The sequence below is a fragment of the Homarus americanus genome, unplaced genomic scaffold, assembly GCF_018991925.1.
Source record: "Homarus americanus isolate GMGI-L3 unplaced genomic scaffold, GMGI_Hamer_2.0 scaffold37313, whole genome shotgun sequence".
Lineage (NCBI taxonomy): Eukaryota > Metazoa > Arthropoda > Malacostraca > Decapoda > Nephropidae > Homarus > Homarus americanus.
The window spans coordinates 182,244-197,295 of NW_024734684.1; the positions used below are offsets into that span (position 1 = coordinate 182,244).

Consider the following 15,052-nt stretch of genomic DNA (forward strand, 5'->3'; position numbering starts at 1 on the left):
TAGAGCGTCGTTGATCATGATTAGGAAGCACAGTGATCCCATCTTGATCCCCTGGGGAGCACCGCAGGTGAGGTGTTGGAATGTGGAGACAGAACCCTGGTACCTCACTGCCTGACAACGATCACTCAGGAAATCAGTGAGCCATGAGACCAGGTTGGTGGGCAGCCCTAGTGCAATGGCCTTTTTTATAGTAGTGCAGTGATCAACAAGGCCAAAAGCCTTCCTGAAGTCAACAAGGCAACGGCCAGTGATGTCTTACGTGCAGAAAACTCAGCAGTGTGATGTGGAGGAGGTCCTCATATTGTCAAATTGCTGTGGATCAATTGACTGATAAATTCTAGCAAATGCCCACTCAAAAACAAAGTCTTCACAGAGTAGACTGGGTATGGGGATAATGGCAACTGGCCTGAGGTCATTAGGGGACTGTGGGGTGGTGACCTGGAGGATAGGGGTGACAAATGAGGTTTTCCATTCATTAGGGCATTTGCTTTGTCTGAGGGATGCATTAATAATAGAAAAGAGGGGGGTGGCAAGTTCGACTACAAACTCCTTGTATATTTTGATTGGGTGGTCAATTGGGGTCGTGGAGCTTTTGGATTTAAATTACAGGAGTTTGTTGGCGATTTCAAATGATTGAACACTGGGGTGGGGGATAATTAGGCCTGGAGGTTAGTGAGGTCAAGACTGGGTAGGGTGTGACATATGGCAGCAAAGTGCTATTAAGTGTGTGTGTGTGTGTGTGTGTGTCATGTAGATCCAAATGGAAACGCGTGTGATTTTAGCGATACATATATATATATATATATATATATATATATATATATATATATATATATATATATATATATATATATATATATATATATATATATATATATATATATATATATATATATATATATATATATATATATATATGCGATTCGAAAAGTTACCTCAAGAACTATAGTAATCCACGATTCCAAATTAGGCTTAGGTGTACTAAACTGCCTACACACCATAAACCCATCTTAAGATCGTCACAGCACCTCGTGGAACATAAAACCCAACTTCAACTCCCAACACATAGTATACCCAAGTTATTTTACACACCGTAGTGTAAGTCTGGTTATTTACACACACACACACACACACACTACAGTATATTAAATTAGCTGTAACCACGTGTGTGTGGTGGGGGGAGTTTGCAAGACTACGTAATCTTTCCCATTATAGGCTAAGTAAGTACCAAAGAGAAAGTGAAAATTACACCCACACTCGCCCCCTAAAATGCAACGCCGCCACTGCCCTCACCCCTGCCGCCGTCGTAAGCGTAATAGACGATGCTGTGTATATTTTGTGTTAATGGTGGGAGGAATAGAGGAGTAGGGAGTGTGAGGATGGAGGGGAATGGAAGGAGGGGGTGGGAGAAGAGGGGTTAAGGAGGGGTTGGAGAGGAGGGGGTAGGAGGGGTGAGTATTTTTATGTAGCAGCTGAGAAAATGGCTGAACTATAGTAACCTTAGATTTTGGGGCGAAGAATGAGGGGTCAGGGAGAGGAAGAGAGGGGGAGATTGTTAGATGAGGAGGGGAAGGGAGGAGGGAGGAGAGGTCAAGGATGTTGTAGAGGAGATAAAGTAACGGGAGAAGGAAAGAGAGAAAAAGAGGAACAAAGGATAGGAAAAGGGGAGGCATGGGGGAAAAGGGAGCGGAATGGTGAAAGTGGAGGGAGGGAAGGAAGGGGAGAGAGAGGGGGAGGGGCGGAAGAGGGGATGAAAGGAGGGCTAGAGAGAGGAAGGAAAGGAGGGAGGGAAGGAGAGAGAGAGGGAGGGAAAAAGGGAATACCTAGGTTTTATTACATTAGACAAGTCATTCAATTCTTACATTTGATGAACACAAAAAGGCGACAGAGTAGTCAGGTGATATTTACACACACACACACACACACACACACACACATTCTTCGTCTCACACCTTCCCCCTCACACCGCTGGAGAGAAAAAAAAATTCCCTAATCGTGTTTACCTGTAACCCTTTCACCCATTACTATCTGTACACGACCCTTCCCCTTAACAATTCTATTAGCTCACCACCCTTTTCTTACATCTCTCTCCCCTCTTTATTACATCTGCTTCCTCTTCCCCTCTGCCTCATATTTCTTTTTTCCTGTTTTTTATTTTGGATTCTTGTATTTCTCGTTTTGAATATGAAAGTGACATCACCTCTCAAAAATTAAGGTAATGGGAGGGTCATGTGTGGAGGTGATGGTGATGGCGGTGATGGTGGTAGTGGTGGTGGTGGTGGGGGGTGGTGGTGGAGTGGGGGATGGTGGTGGTGGAGTGGTGGTGGTGGTGGTGGTGTGGGAGATGGTGGTGTGGGGAATGGTGGTGGTGGTGGTGGTGGTGGTAGTGCCATGACACACACACACACACACACACACACACACTCACACAGACTTCCTTAGTGACCGACGCCAAGCCGTACGCTTCCGAGGGGCAGTCTCCACTTTTCAGTCACTTACCTGCTGCGTCCCCCAAGGCACCAAGATGGGACCGCTCTGCTTCCTTGTGCTTATTAATGATGTTCTAAGAGAAACCCTTGCTCGCTGGAAATATGTCGAGGACACGGCTCCCGACTACACCGCCCTCCAGGATTTATTGAACAGTCTCCAAAATTGGGCCAACAGCAACCATATCACCATCAACCACACCAAGACCATGGTTCTGCACATCAACCTCTCCTCCGACGTTGTCCCACCCCCTTCCATTACTTTAGGCTCTAACACACTCCAGGTTGTATACTCCACTAAGCTCCTCGGCGTCACTATAGATAACAAACTAAATTGGAAAATTCACGTCAGTGAAGTTATCAAATCCTCCATTTTTTGTCTCAAGTCCCTCGGCGTTCCTGCACCCGAGCTCTTCAGTGTTTACTCAACATTCAAACTCCCCTGCCTGGCCTTCCTTCCTAAATGCCAAACAACGTAAACACCTAGAAAAAGTGCAAAATCGGGCGTTCAAGATTATTCTCTCCACTTCCTACTCCGCATATCAAGAAGCGCTCAACACACTGACCCTCTCGGCTTTCTCTGATCATCACCACGACCTCATCTGCAAATTTGTTGAGAAGCTTCTGCACCATCCTCGATACCGGCTCCTACTTCCACCCGAGATCCCTCGTCCGCGAATTGCTGTTCGACACCACAACCACACCCAGCCCACACGAGCACGTACTGATAACTATAAGAACAGACCAGTTCCAACCATTGTAAAAATTATCAACAACTCGTAATCAACCAGTGTATTCACTCCCAGTCAATCTTACCTTTTTGCTCTCTCACTATGTTGAAATGCCCTATAGTATGACCTTCTCCCCATCTAGTTATTATATATCATATTTGTATCACGTATGTTACTTGTATATTATTTGTTAATCAAGTGACCCATTCCCAAAACATGTGATTGTATATTTTCAGCCTTCCGGCTGCCATGCTCTTTCAATAAACCGTTAATTATTACGTATTATTATTATTGTTATTACACACACACACACACACACACACACACACACATACACACACAGTATTGAAACATCGTTGAACTCCTGATATGACCTCCACTGATTTGCCTCACCTGATGACATCCACTGATATGACATCCCCTGATATGACTTCCACTGATATGACATCCCCTGATATGACTTCCACTGATGACCTACCATGATATGACATTTACTGATATGACCTTCCCTGATATGACTTCCTATGTTATAACCTTCCCTGATATGTATTCTTCTAATGTGACCTCTCTTTGAGGTGACCTCCCCTGATATGACTTCCCGTGATATGACCTCGACTGATATGACCTACCCTGATATGACTGCCTCTGATATGACCTCCACTGATATGACCTCCACTGATGTGACCTCCACTAATATAACCTCTCCTGATATGACCTCCACTGATATGACCACTGATATGACCTCCACTGATATGACCGACGTAAGGTTAGTCACTGATTTGATTATGTTTCTTAATATGTCTCAAGGGAGGTCTATCAGTATGTGTCTCAGTGGGACATGTGTCATTCACCTGTCTGTAAGTGATAGAGACAAGGTAGAGAAACCTATGGAATGATAGAGAAAATGAGATAAAGTTAAAGAGAGAAAGAGGGGAGAGACATAGACGGGGGGAAGAGAGAAGCATTGACCCACCTAACCACATCTGTTTTTTGCAGACAGAGAAGTCGTCGCGCAAGACCGTGAGTAAGTTGATGTTGTCGGCGGTGAATGAGGGCGACACAGGAGAATACAGCTGTAGTCCCACCGACCTACAGCCCTCTGTTATCACCGTGCATGTTCAGGACGGTACGTGTTTGTTTTGGTATATTTATATAAAGTCTAAACAAAACATTTACTGCGAAAAAGAGTCATTTCAACGCTTTTTCTCCGTTTTTTTTTATTCCTACAACATCTTACAGAAAACGGATCTGCAGTTCAATTTTGAGGTGTGATGTCTTGTTTTGGTTATATGGTGAATGTGAGTAACTTTACCTGTCATGAATTTCTATAGTTTCATGTGGAGTTTTAAGATTATTTTGAATATATTGATATATTGGTAGTGTATATCTTTTGTAAGGTGGGAAGAGTGAACAGGGTGGTGGTAGTAGTAGTAGTAGTAAATAAATGGTGGCGAAGGTGTGGCTATTGGGGGAGGCTGGAGGCCACGTTAAAAAAAAAAAAAAAAGTAGTAGTAGTAGTAGTAGTAGTAGTAATGTATGCAATTGGCCTATCAGTGCTCCAACAAGAAATAAAATTTGAAACAACTGGGGTCAAACAAGTGGCATATGCGATGACCTTACAGGAGCAGGAAAAGTGGAGGACATCAAAAAGTGGTGGGACATGGTAACATCGCGAGGTCCACAAATAGGGTACCACCCAAACGCCAGCAAGTCCTTCCTCATCGTGAAGCCAGAACATTATGAACGGGCATTGGAGGTTTTTGGCGGAAGTGAGGTCAAAATAACTAAGGACGGCCAAAGACATCTAGGCGCAGTAATTGGCACTACGGACTTCAAGACCGAGTACGTAGCGGGAAAGGTGAATGAGTGGGTTAGTGAAATCCAAGCTCTGTCTGAGATTGCTAACACAGAGCCATATGCGGCCTTTGCTGCATTCACCCATGGGGTCAAGCATCGTTGGAACTACCTGATGCGTACTATCCCTGAAATCGGACTCCTCCTCCACCCTCTGGAAGAAGCTATCAGTGTCAATTTCATTCCCAAATTAGTGAAACACCCTGACTTAACCCCAGCAGAAAAAGCACTTCTTGCACTTCCACCAAGACTGGGAGGGATGGGACTAACAAATCCAGAGGAGATTGCTGCCACTGAACATCAAAATTCACTAAAGCTCACGGCAGCCCTCACGGACCACATAATAGCCCAGAATGCAACAGGGGAAGTGGATACCAGCGAAGTAAATAAGATTCGTAGGTCCATTACGACAGATCGACAGCACTGCCAAAATGATATGTTGCAGCAACTATTGCTGCAGGTTCCAGAAAATTTGAAAAAAAAAGTAGCTATAGCGCAGGAGGTGGGCGCCTCGAACTGGTTAACTACGTTACCGATAAGGGCAAATGGTTTCAGTCTTAATAAACAAGAATTTACAGATGCCATTGCTCTAAGGTACGGTTGGCCAGTAGAAGGTTTGCCCTCCCAATGCGTGTGTGGCTCTTCCTATGATGGCGATCACGCCATGGTGTGCAAGAAGGGGGGCTTCATATGCATGAGGCATGACGAGGTAAGGGATCTCACAGCAAATATGTTGAAGGAAATCTGCCGGGACGTCATGGTAGAACCGACCCTCCTTCCATTGGATGGCGAGATCTTCCAACACAGGACTTCAAACACATCTAACGAAGCCCGTGTGGACGTCAGTGCTCGAGGATTCTGGACGCGGGGACAGCGAGCTTTCTTCGACATCAGGATTTTTGATCCCATGGCCGCATGTCACCGTAACCTAGCTCTCGATGCTGCACATAGGAGGAACGAGAACGACAAGAGAAGGGCATATGGGGAGAGAATTCAAAACGTTGATCAAGGCAGCTCCACTCCTCTAGTGTTCACAACCTCTGGTGGGATGGGCCCAAGTGCAAGATGTTTCTACGCCAGACTCTCGGAGTTGATCTCTGAACAGAAGCAGCAGCCCAGAAGTTATGTTACAGCCTGGATGAGATGTCGACTGTCTTTCTCTCTCCTTCGGTCGGCTTTGCTCTGCCTCAGGGGAACGAGAGCTTCTGCCCCTACTCCGACAACTGCTGCAGATTGACTATGAGGCTACAGTCACTGAATGCCGCATAGATCTGCGGCTCAACTAATTTAACACAGATAGGATAGCTTCTTATGTATTAGGATATTTAATATTAAGGTAAATAAATGGTGGCGAAGGTGTGGCTATTGGGGGAGGCTGGAGGCCACGATTAAAAAAAAAAAAGTAGTAGTAGTAGTAGTAATAGTAGTTTTAGTGGGATTTATAGTTGCAGTAGTTGTGGTAGTGGTGGTGATAGTGATTAAGGAACCACATTAGAGCATCACAGTGGTATGATATTGTTGTTCTTTCTTAAAGTTTGCATAAAGAAACCCTCAGTAGTAAAAAATACTTTTATGTCTAAAAATCAATGAAATGCCACCTTTGATAGTCATTATATGGAGAGTACTTACCGTATGTGTGTTGTGACGCCAGGCGAGGTCAAGTGGTCCGCCCACCCGGCTGACCAAGGTGCTGGGGGAGGACGCGGGTATCACAGTGCCTCATGGCCGATGTGTGACCCCCATCCGGCACCACTCAAAGTTAAGTACTTGCTCCAGGAACCCGCTATTCCTCTCACCAGGAGCAGGCATGGGCAGTGACCCCCATCCTCCGTCCCCGAGTGTGTGCGTGTGTGTGCTGTGCCATTTTCAAGGAACGATAAGTGTTCCCCATGATGCTGTGTTACACTCTACAAGTGAGGACAGCCAGCAATCCATCCTTGCGTGTGTGCTGTCATGCATCGGGGCAGTGATCCCTGTGTGTTGTGTCGTACCTCGGGGCAGTGATCCCTGTGTGGTGTGTCGTACCTCGGGCAATGACCCCTGTGTGTTGTGTTGTACCTCGGGGCAGTGACCCCTGTGTGTTGTGTCGTACCTCGGGGCAGTGACCCCTGTGTGTTGTGTCGTACCTCGAGGCAGTGACCCTGTGTGTGGTCTGTCGGGGCAGTGATCCCTGTGTGTTGTGTCGTACCTCGAGGCAGTGATCCCTGTGTGGTGTGTCGTACCTCGGGCAATGACCCCTGTGAGTTGTGTTGTACCTCGGGGCAGTGACCGCAGTGTGGTGTGTCGTACCTCGGGGCAGTGACCCCTGTGTGTTGTGTCACATCCTAGATACCCTTGTCTGCTGTGTCACCTTGAAGACCATAAACTGCAGGCAGACCAGTGCACATTTGTGCTGTGTCACACCTCAGCGATCTTTGTATGCTATGATCTACTTCGTATCAGTGGTCTTTCACCTTTCTGTGCTGTGTCACGGCTCAAAGACCTAAAAACACAGAAGGTCAATGATTCCTATGTGAAGTGTCTCAGTTGCAAACGAAGCATAGAAGATACATCCTAGCTGACGACAAAACATTACCTCACCTTGGCTGAGAATTAGATCAAACTCCAGAGGGTCAGTAACGGTCTACATCCAGGGCTGTGCAAACTGCGGCCCTTGAAGCTTTTTTAATGCGGCCCTTGAAGCTTTTCAATGAATCCCTCGAAGCTTTTTAATGCGACCCACTTTTGAAATTACCATGAACCCTGTCTGCGGCCCCCCACACCCAAGGGGGCAGATTATCCACAACTTTCTGCTCACGCACAAAAAATGTTGTCACTGTTTGGAAGTAGTCTCCCTCACTAGTGCGTTTACAGGGGCTCATCATGTTTTGTGCAGTGTGGCATGGCTGAATTTGATTAATTATAGGAAACTCGCAATTTCAAACATACTATGGAATCAAAGTACAAAAATATTAAAACAAATACAGTATATCAATGTAAAGATTTGTGGAATGTTAATATGTTTAATAGGAAATGTATTAAATAGACTGTTATTAGATCGTATCTTTTGCCTAGTGGACGGTGGTATAGCGAGGTGAGGTGAAGCAAAGAGAATGTGGGGTGGAAGGAGGGACAGTAGGGAGGGAAGTGGAGGCGGGTGCTCTTCTACCGACAGTAATCCGTGAATGATGAACTATTAACACTCACTTGAAGCTTAATTTTATTTCTATTATTTTCCTCGCGTGCTGTATTTTTAGTATTTTTCTATGAGAAATAACCCACCAGTGCACAGGTCATCGACTCGCAACGGGGAATGGGGGGCGAAAATTTCAGAGCAAAAAGAAATAAAAAATAGAAGAGAAAAAGACTATATTAATCTACAACACGAAGATGCCTGAAAAACCAGCATTTTGAAGTGAGACAGATTGTAAGAGTATGGAAACACAGAAGAAGGCCGAGCATTTCACAATTTGGCTGTGTGAGGAAAGAAGGATGTACTATAACGGGTTGTTTTAGTGTGACCGACATCCACACAGAAGCGGTGGGCACCGTTGGGATATGAACCCCATAGAAAATCTTTGGGGTTCTATCGTTAATACCTGGGAGCCGGTGAGGGAAGGGACCACACAAAGACTGAGTGGGAGTTATTCCGGGCAGCTACCAAACAGGGAGGTACTACCGCCTGGGAAGCATAATGTATTGTCTAATGGTAGACCCTGCTACCATATGGCATAACAAAAATTGTGACCTAGTCCAGGTTAATGATCTGACTATCTGCCTCATTTACACACAATTGTAGTTTCAATTGTTTCTCTAACTTTGACAATACAACATACATACTGTCGTTTCTCTCTATTTATTTTTTTATATATTATTTATGGTGCTTCATTGATATTAGTATTATATTTATTATCATTCATCATCATCATCATCATCTTTGTTATTATTATTATTATTATTATTATTATTATTATTATTATTATTATTATTATTATTATTATTATTATTATTATTATTATTATTATTATTATTATTATTATTATTATTATTATTATATTTTTGTCCCGGCCCTGATGTGGGTCATTAACCAGTGCCCCTGGTGGGTTAATCCCGTAACAAAAAAAAAATGGTGAGGAACTACGGTGTCTCTATGCCAGAACGACTGCAGGAGGTAATAGAAAACGAGGGTGGCTGAACTAGGTTTTAAAACTACCAAATGTGAGTTAGAAAAAGTCTTCCATGATTATTTTGTAGTTTTAAACTTGAATGTCTCCTCTATTTAATAAGTTGTATTAAAGATGTTTGTGTGAAATAATTTTTATCGATATTCTTATCAAAATTTCACGAGCTGAAGGAGTATCCTAGTTGTTGTCAGGTACTACAGTATATATTTTCTTTCGTAAAGAGTTATCTAATCGTCTATCAGTTGCATTCATGGACAAGGGAGGCTAAGGCCACTTGGGGTGCATGTCTGCTGTGTGGTGGGAGGCGGGCGAGGTGTTGTGAGAAAGAAGGCCGCTGTTAATTCATACCATTGTTGAATAACATAATATATTATAATGTTGATATTTTACCTGTCTTTAATTAGTAAAGTAAGAAAATATTGTAAAGGTGTGAAAAGGTTAGTGCCTGTGTGTGTGTGTGTGTGTGTAATAATAATAAATAATAATAATAATAATTAGCGGGTTATTGAAAGAGCATGGCAGCCGGAAGGCTGAAGATATACAGTTTCATAATTGGGGAATGGGTCTCTTGATTGACAAATAATATACAAGTAACATATGTGATACAAATATGAAATATAATAACTAGGTGATAGTGCAAAAAGGTAAGATTGATTGGGAGTGAATACACTGGTTGATTACGAGTTGTTGATAATTTTTACAATGGTTGGGACTGGGCTGTTCTTATAACGACCAGTGCGTGCCCATATGGGCTGGATGCGGTTGTGGTGTCGAACAGCAATTCGCGGGCGAGGGATCTCGGAACCGGTGTCGAGTATGGTGCAGAAGCTTCTCACCAAATTTGCAGATGAGGTCGTGGTGATGGTCAAAGAGAGCCGAGAGGGTTAGTGTGTTGAGCGCTTCTTGATATGTGGAGTAGGAAGGGGAGAGAATAATCTTGCATGCCCGCTTTTGCACTTTTTCTAGGTGTTTACGTTGTGTGGCATTTAGGGAAGAAGACCAGGCAGGGTAGGCATAGGTGAGCTTGGGAAGTATGAATGTTGAGTAAACACCGAGGAGGTCGGACGGAGTAACTCCAAGGGACTTGAGTTGGCGGAGGAGGTGGAGACGGAAACTGGAGGATTTGACAACCTCACTGACGTGTGTTTCCAATTTAGTTTGTTATCTATAGTGACACCGAGAAGCTTAGTGGAGTCTACAACCTGGAGTGTGTTGAGGCTGTTCAATAAGTCCTGGAGGGCGGTATAGTCGGGAGCCAAGTTATTGACACTGATCCCAATGGCGTGTGTGTGTGTGTGGTCGATTTGGAACATAAACTGTCGTACCGTAGTCAATGATTATTATCTTATATTGTTCATTGTGTATTAAATTGAAAATTCGTTATATACGCCATTCATCACCACGACACAATGATTAGATCAAAATACTAGATCAGAAGAAAACTCCCATTGTCGCCTGTGACGAATGAATATGAAATGTTGCATTGACAACTCAACTGTTGCCAACATGTTTCTATTTTAATAAAAGCGGTGAACAGATGTCTGAAGTTTTATCCACCGCACATAATTTATTCAGAAACATATTCAACACATATTGTTAGTTTTATCGCTTGGCTCGGCAGCGGCCAGTATGGGAGTGGTGAGTAGTAGTGTTGTTTGTTGTACAAAGCGAACAGGCGCTGAGTCAGTCCTATTATAATTAGAAGCCAGGGGTGTAGACTATGCTGAATCAACATATGGGGTGCTGGTGGTAGAGTGGTACCGCTCTTGCCTTCGCAAGCGAGATGTCACGGGTTCGATTCCCGGGCCGGTGGAAGTTGTTTGGACACACTTCCTAGCCCCCATTAGTCCCTGTTCACCTAGCAGTAAAGTAGGTACCTGGTGTAAATCGAAAGTTGCGAATTCGTATTCAGGGACAAGTTGTTGGAGCTTCCAATAACTTGATGACACAAACCATTGACTCTTCAGGCTTCTATGCCCTTGACTCTTCAGGCTTCTACGCCCTTAACTCATGAGACATAAAGGCAAGCATGAACTTAGCATGCTTCCTGTTGGGCGCTGTAAACGCTTCTGCGCTTCACCTTACACAAGGATGGGGGTGCCCAATGAATAATAAAAAAAAAAAATCAACAAATGAGATAAACTCGCCACGAAACAAACTGTATCGAGTTGACGTGGCAGGTTAATATCATTACAGGGCGATTGCAGTTAACTTCATAATGGTTTAAAAAATAAAATGCTTCAATGACAACAGATTGAAAAACGGAATTTGTTGTGCTTAGAAAAGTCATATTTTCATTTACAGTTCACCATCCTTACACAACCCTACGTGATATGCACCTCGGATACTGAAACACTGAGACAGATTGCAAGCAACAAGCACATGTGAATAAAGAATCACTGTAGTTAGCTTCAAACCTCCTCTGCATAATACAGCAGACGAGGAAAATAATAGATATAAGCTTAAGCTTCAAGTGAGTGTTAATAGTTCATCATTCACGGATTACTGTAGGTAGAGGAGCACCTGCCTCCACTTCCCTCCCTGCTGTCCCTCCTCCCACCCTACATTCCCTTTACTTCACCTCACCTCGTTATACCACCGTCCACTAGGCAAAAGATACGATCTAATAATAGTCTATTTAATACATTTCTTATTAAACATATAAACATTCCTCAAATCTTTACATTGATATATTTGTTTTAACATTTTTTAATTTCATTCCATTGTATGTTTGCTGTTGCGAGTTTCCTATAACCATATACAACGCTGCCACACTGCGCAAAAGCTGACGAGACCCTGTAAACGCACTAGTGAAGGGGACTCTATATACTTATATACTTATTTGAACAACTTTTCTAAAAAAACTGAATATAATTAAGAACAAATTAAGGTCCTATATTACTGATGTCCACCTACTAAACACCCTTCGTGTTGCTACGTCATCCATCCAGCCAGACATTGCAGACATAGTGCAGCAAGTACAGAGTCACCCATCCCATTAATAACTCAAGCCATAGTCAACAAACAAAGTAAATGAGAATTTTGTCTTTTTGGATTTAAATTTGTTATTAATTTTGAATATTAAAATAATCATATGATATTATTGTGGCCGTCCGTGCAAAAAGTTTGCACGCCTCTGCAACAACTACTCGTGTGGGGGAATTGAAGATCAGTTTCTTTCTTGGTGCTGTTGCTGTGAGATCATCTGGGTAAATACTGCCTGAATGCCTGGTGATTCTCCCTTACTCTGTTCATCATAAATGTGAAAGAGTCCACCTGACACCCAAAATCTGTTACTGGAGTATGTCCCTAAACGTTTATCAACCCTTCCCCGAATATGACTTCTCGATTCCCTCTCCCCCCATGAAAAACACTTTGAATAGCCTTTTTTTTTATCGGAGGGAGGAGGAGGAGGAGGAAGTAAGCGCTTGACACCTCGCATGAATTCACCTCCCTCATCCATTAAGCTTAATGCATTGCAAATCTTCCTAATGTGATAACTGGACGAGATAGTTTGTGTATCAGCAATGTTACGGATCACAGCTGGTAAAATGTGTGATCTGGAACTACTTATCCTGTCTAGATAGTTGTGAAGGTCATCTCAACTACTCAACCTAAACCTAAGATGGCTGATGTAAAATTTATGAACAAGTAAATGGAAATTAATATTAAACATTGCTTAGTTGTTGTCTATTACAATACTCAGTGAGTCTCGTATTGACGGACCGATGATGGTAATGGTTACAGTAGCGCGGAGAATGTATCGTGCATTGGAGTTGTTCCTGTTCTTGCTTATAACAATTGGAATCGTATATGGTACAACGTTGACGAGGTAAGTGTCAACATATTGGCAAGATAGATATCTGACTTCCCATAATAGACCACTCGCTTCACATGTGACCTCTCTCTGATCCGCTAAATTTATCCTCAAGAAAGGTCAATTACTTTCAAGCCATAAACACTTTAATGAGTTAATGTCCCCAGAATTGATCATCAGCCTCAACGATAGAACATTTATCTAACATCTGACCTTCAACTAACCCCCAAAATATATAGATAGAGTATTCAACCGACTCTTTGACTACTCTTAACACCACTAAACCCTCAACAGATCAACGCCTCCACAATCCTGCGACAACCAGAGATGCACCACACACCTCACAACACACCCACAACAGATTTCTCAAGTGACTGCCTCGCCTTTCGGATGTCATTTGAGCCATCTCTGTCACTGATTTCCTTTGACCTGACCTCTTCTTCTTCCCACAGGTCAGATCCAGCAGCCAGTGAAACAGGGTCCTGGGCTGAGTGCGGCTCCCGTCACCACCTCCGTCAGCAATGGCCTCCTGATGGTGCTGCTGATGTGCCTCGCCTGTGTCAAGTGTCGCATGTTCGCCTGAGAGTCGCCATCACCACCACCACCCGAGGACCTCACCTTCAGCAGGATGTGTGAGGTCGACGGCGTGTGCTTAGGTCCTCCTGATGGCGACCGCACACCGAGGAACCGAACGGAAATGGTGAAAAATACGGAAATTTGTGAGTGAGGAACCAGGAGGATTTCGTGAGAAAAAAAGAAGGAAATTTGGGAGTGAAGAAATAAAGCAGAAATGTTGTAAGAATGTGGGGAATCATGTGAGTGGCGATCCTCTGACGGAAACACGAAATCGAGCTGGAACACTTGCATGTGGAGTGTGGTTGGTACTTGGATTTCATAAATGCTAATAGCGACATTTTGATTGCAGGATCCTAATAGAATATATAGAGGATTAGATTTATTGTTTTTTTATACACGTATAAGCATCAAAGTGCATGTTGGTGGATGCCGGTAATTTCAGACATTTTGGAGGAGGAGATGGAGACAGCGGAACGTGGATAGTTTGTCCACTGTGAGAGATGACGTTCGTGGTTGACATGCTTTGCTATCAGTCACCCCTTACCTTGTTCGCAATTTTCTGTCACTTAAAATGAAAGGTCAAAATCTTGTATATTTCTAAGCTTTCGAGCAATGAGACATAGAAAGGAGTACACAAAACCTGGTGGTATATTTTTATGATGTAAATACTGTGTTGGTGAGCCATGGTGCAGTGGGGTCGTGGCCGACAGTTCAAGCAGAGGTTCCTCCCTCCACACGACGCCCACACAGTGTCGGGGTCTCGTGTGCGCGTACCTTTTCGTTTACACTTACAGTACATCTCTCGGGTTTATTATGATCATTCTTGCATGTTTTGCGTTTGTGTTTCCAAGCGGTTATGACCAGATACGTCCGGGGCTCTGTGGCTCCCTGGTGAGTTAGTAATTTACAGTAAGATTCTAGTATACGGGGGAAGAGATTATAGAAGGTTCTCTTGCAGTTATAACTGTTTTTAGGACTTATACTCATCTCCTGGATGCTCAAAACTAACCCCGCGAAGCCCCTTGTGTTGCATCTGGTCCAGGAAGTTATAAAGTGTAACTTGATTTTTTACATTTTTTTTAATGGTTCCAGGAACAGGTCCTCTACTTGGTTTTGAAGAGGTTTATGGGTGAGGATAATTTACTGTTTCTTTGTTGTATTTACCCTCAGATCGGTTACAAACAAATAGATCAACAAGTCAATTTATGACAACCATGACACAGACACATATATATATATATATATATATATATATATATATATATATATATATATATATATATATATATATATATATATATATATATATATATATATATATATATATATATATATATATATATAACTTTCATCCTAAACTTTTCGTATAAAATAAAAAATAAAATATAAAATATGTATAGATGTATAGTTTACGCCTTAGCTATA

The 15,052-nt window shown here is 43.0% G+C and overlaps 1 protein-coding gene across 1 annotated transcript in view; it reads left to right on the top strand.

Moving 5' to 3' along the window:
• The window catches only part of LOC121870455, a gene marked incomplete at its 5' end in the record, with an annotated part of 78,185 nt that extends 63,986 nt beyond the window's left edge, over nt 1-14,199 (top strand). Inside the window, 3 exons of the mRNA XM_042372280.1 lie at nt 4,214-4,343; nt 6,723-6,830; nt 13,504-14,199. Coding sequence (XP_042228214.1) covers nt 4,214-4,343; nt 6,723-6,830; nt 13,504-13,634 — 369 coding nt within the window. The remainder of the gene's footprint in view (nt 1-4,213; nt 4,344-6,722; nt 6,831-13,503) is intronic.
• Between the last annotated feature and the right edge of the window lie 853 nt (nt 14,200-15,052).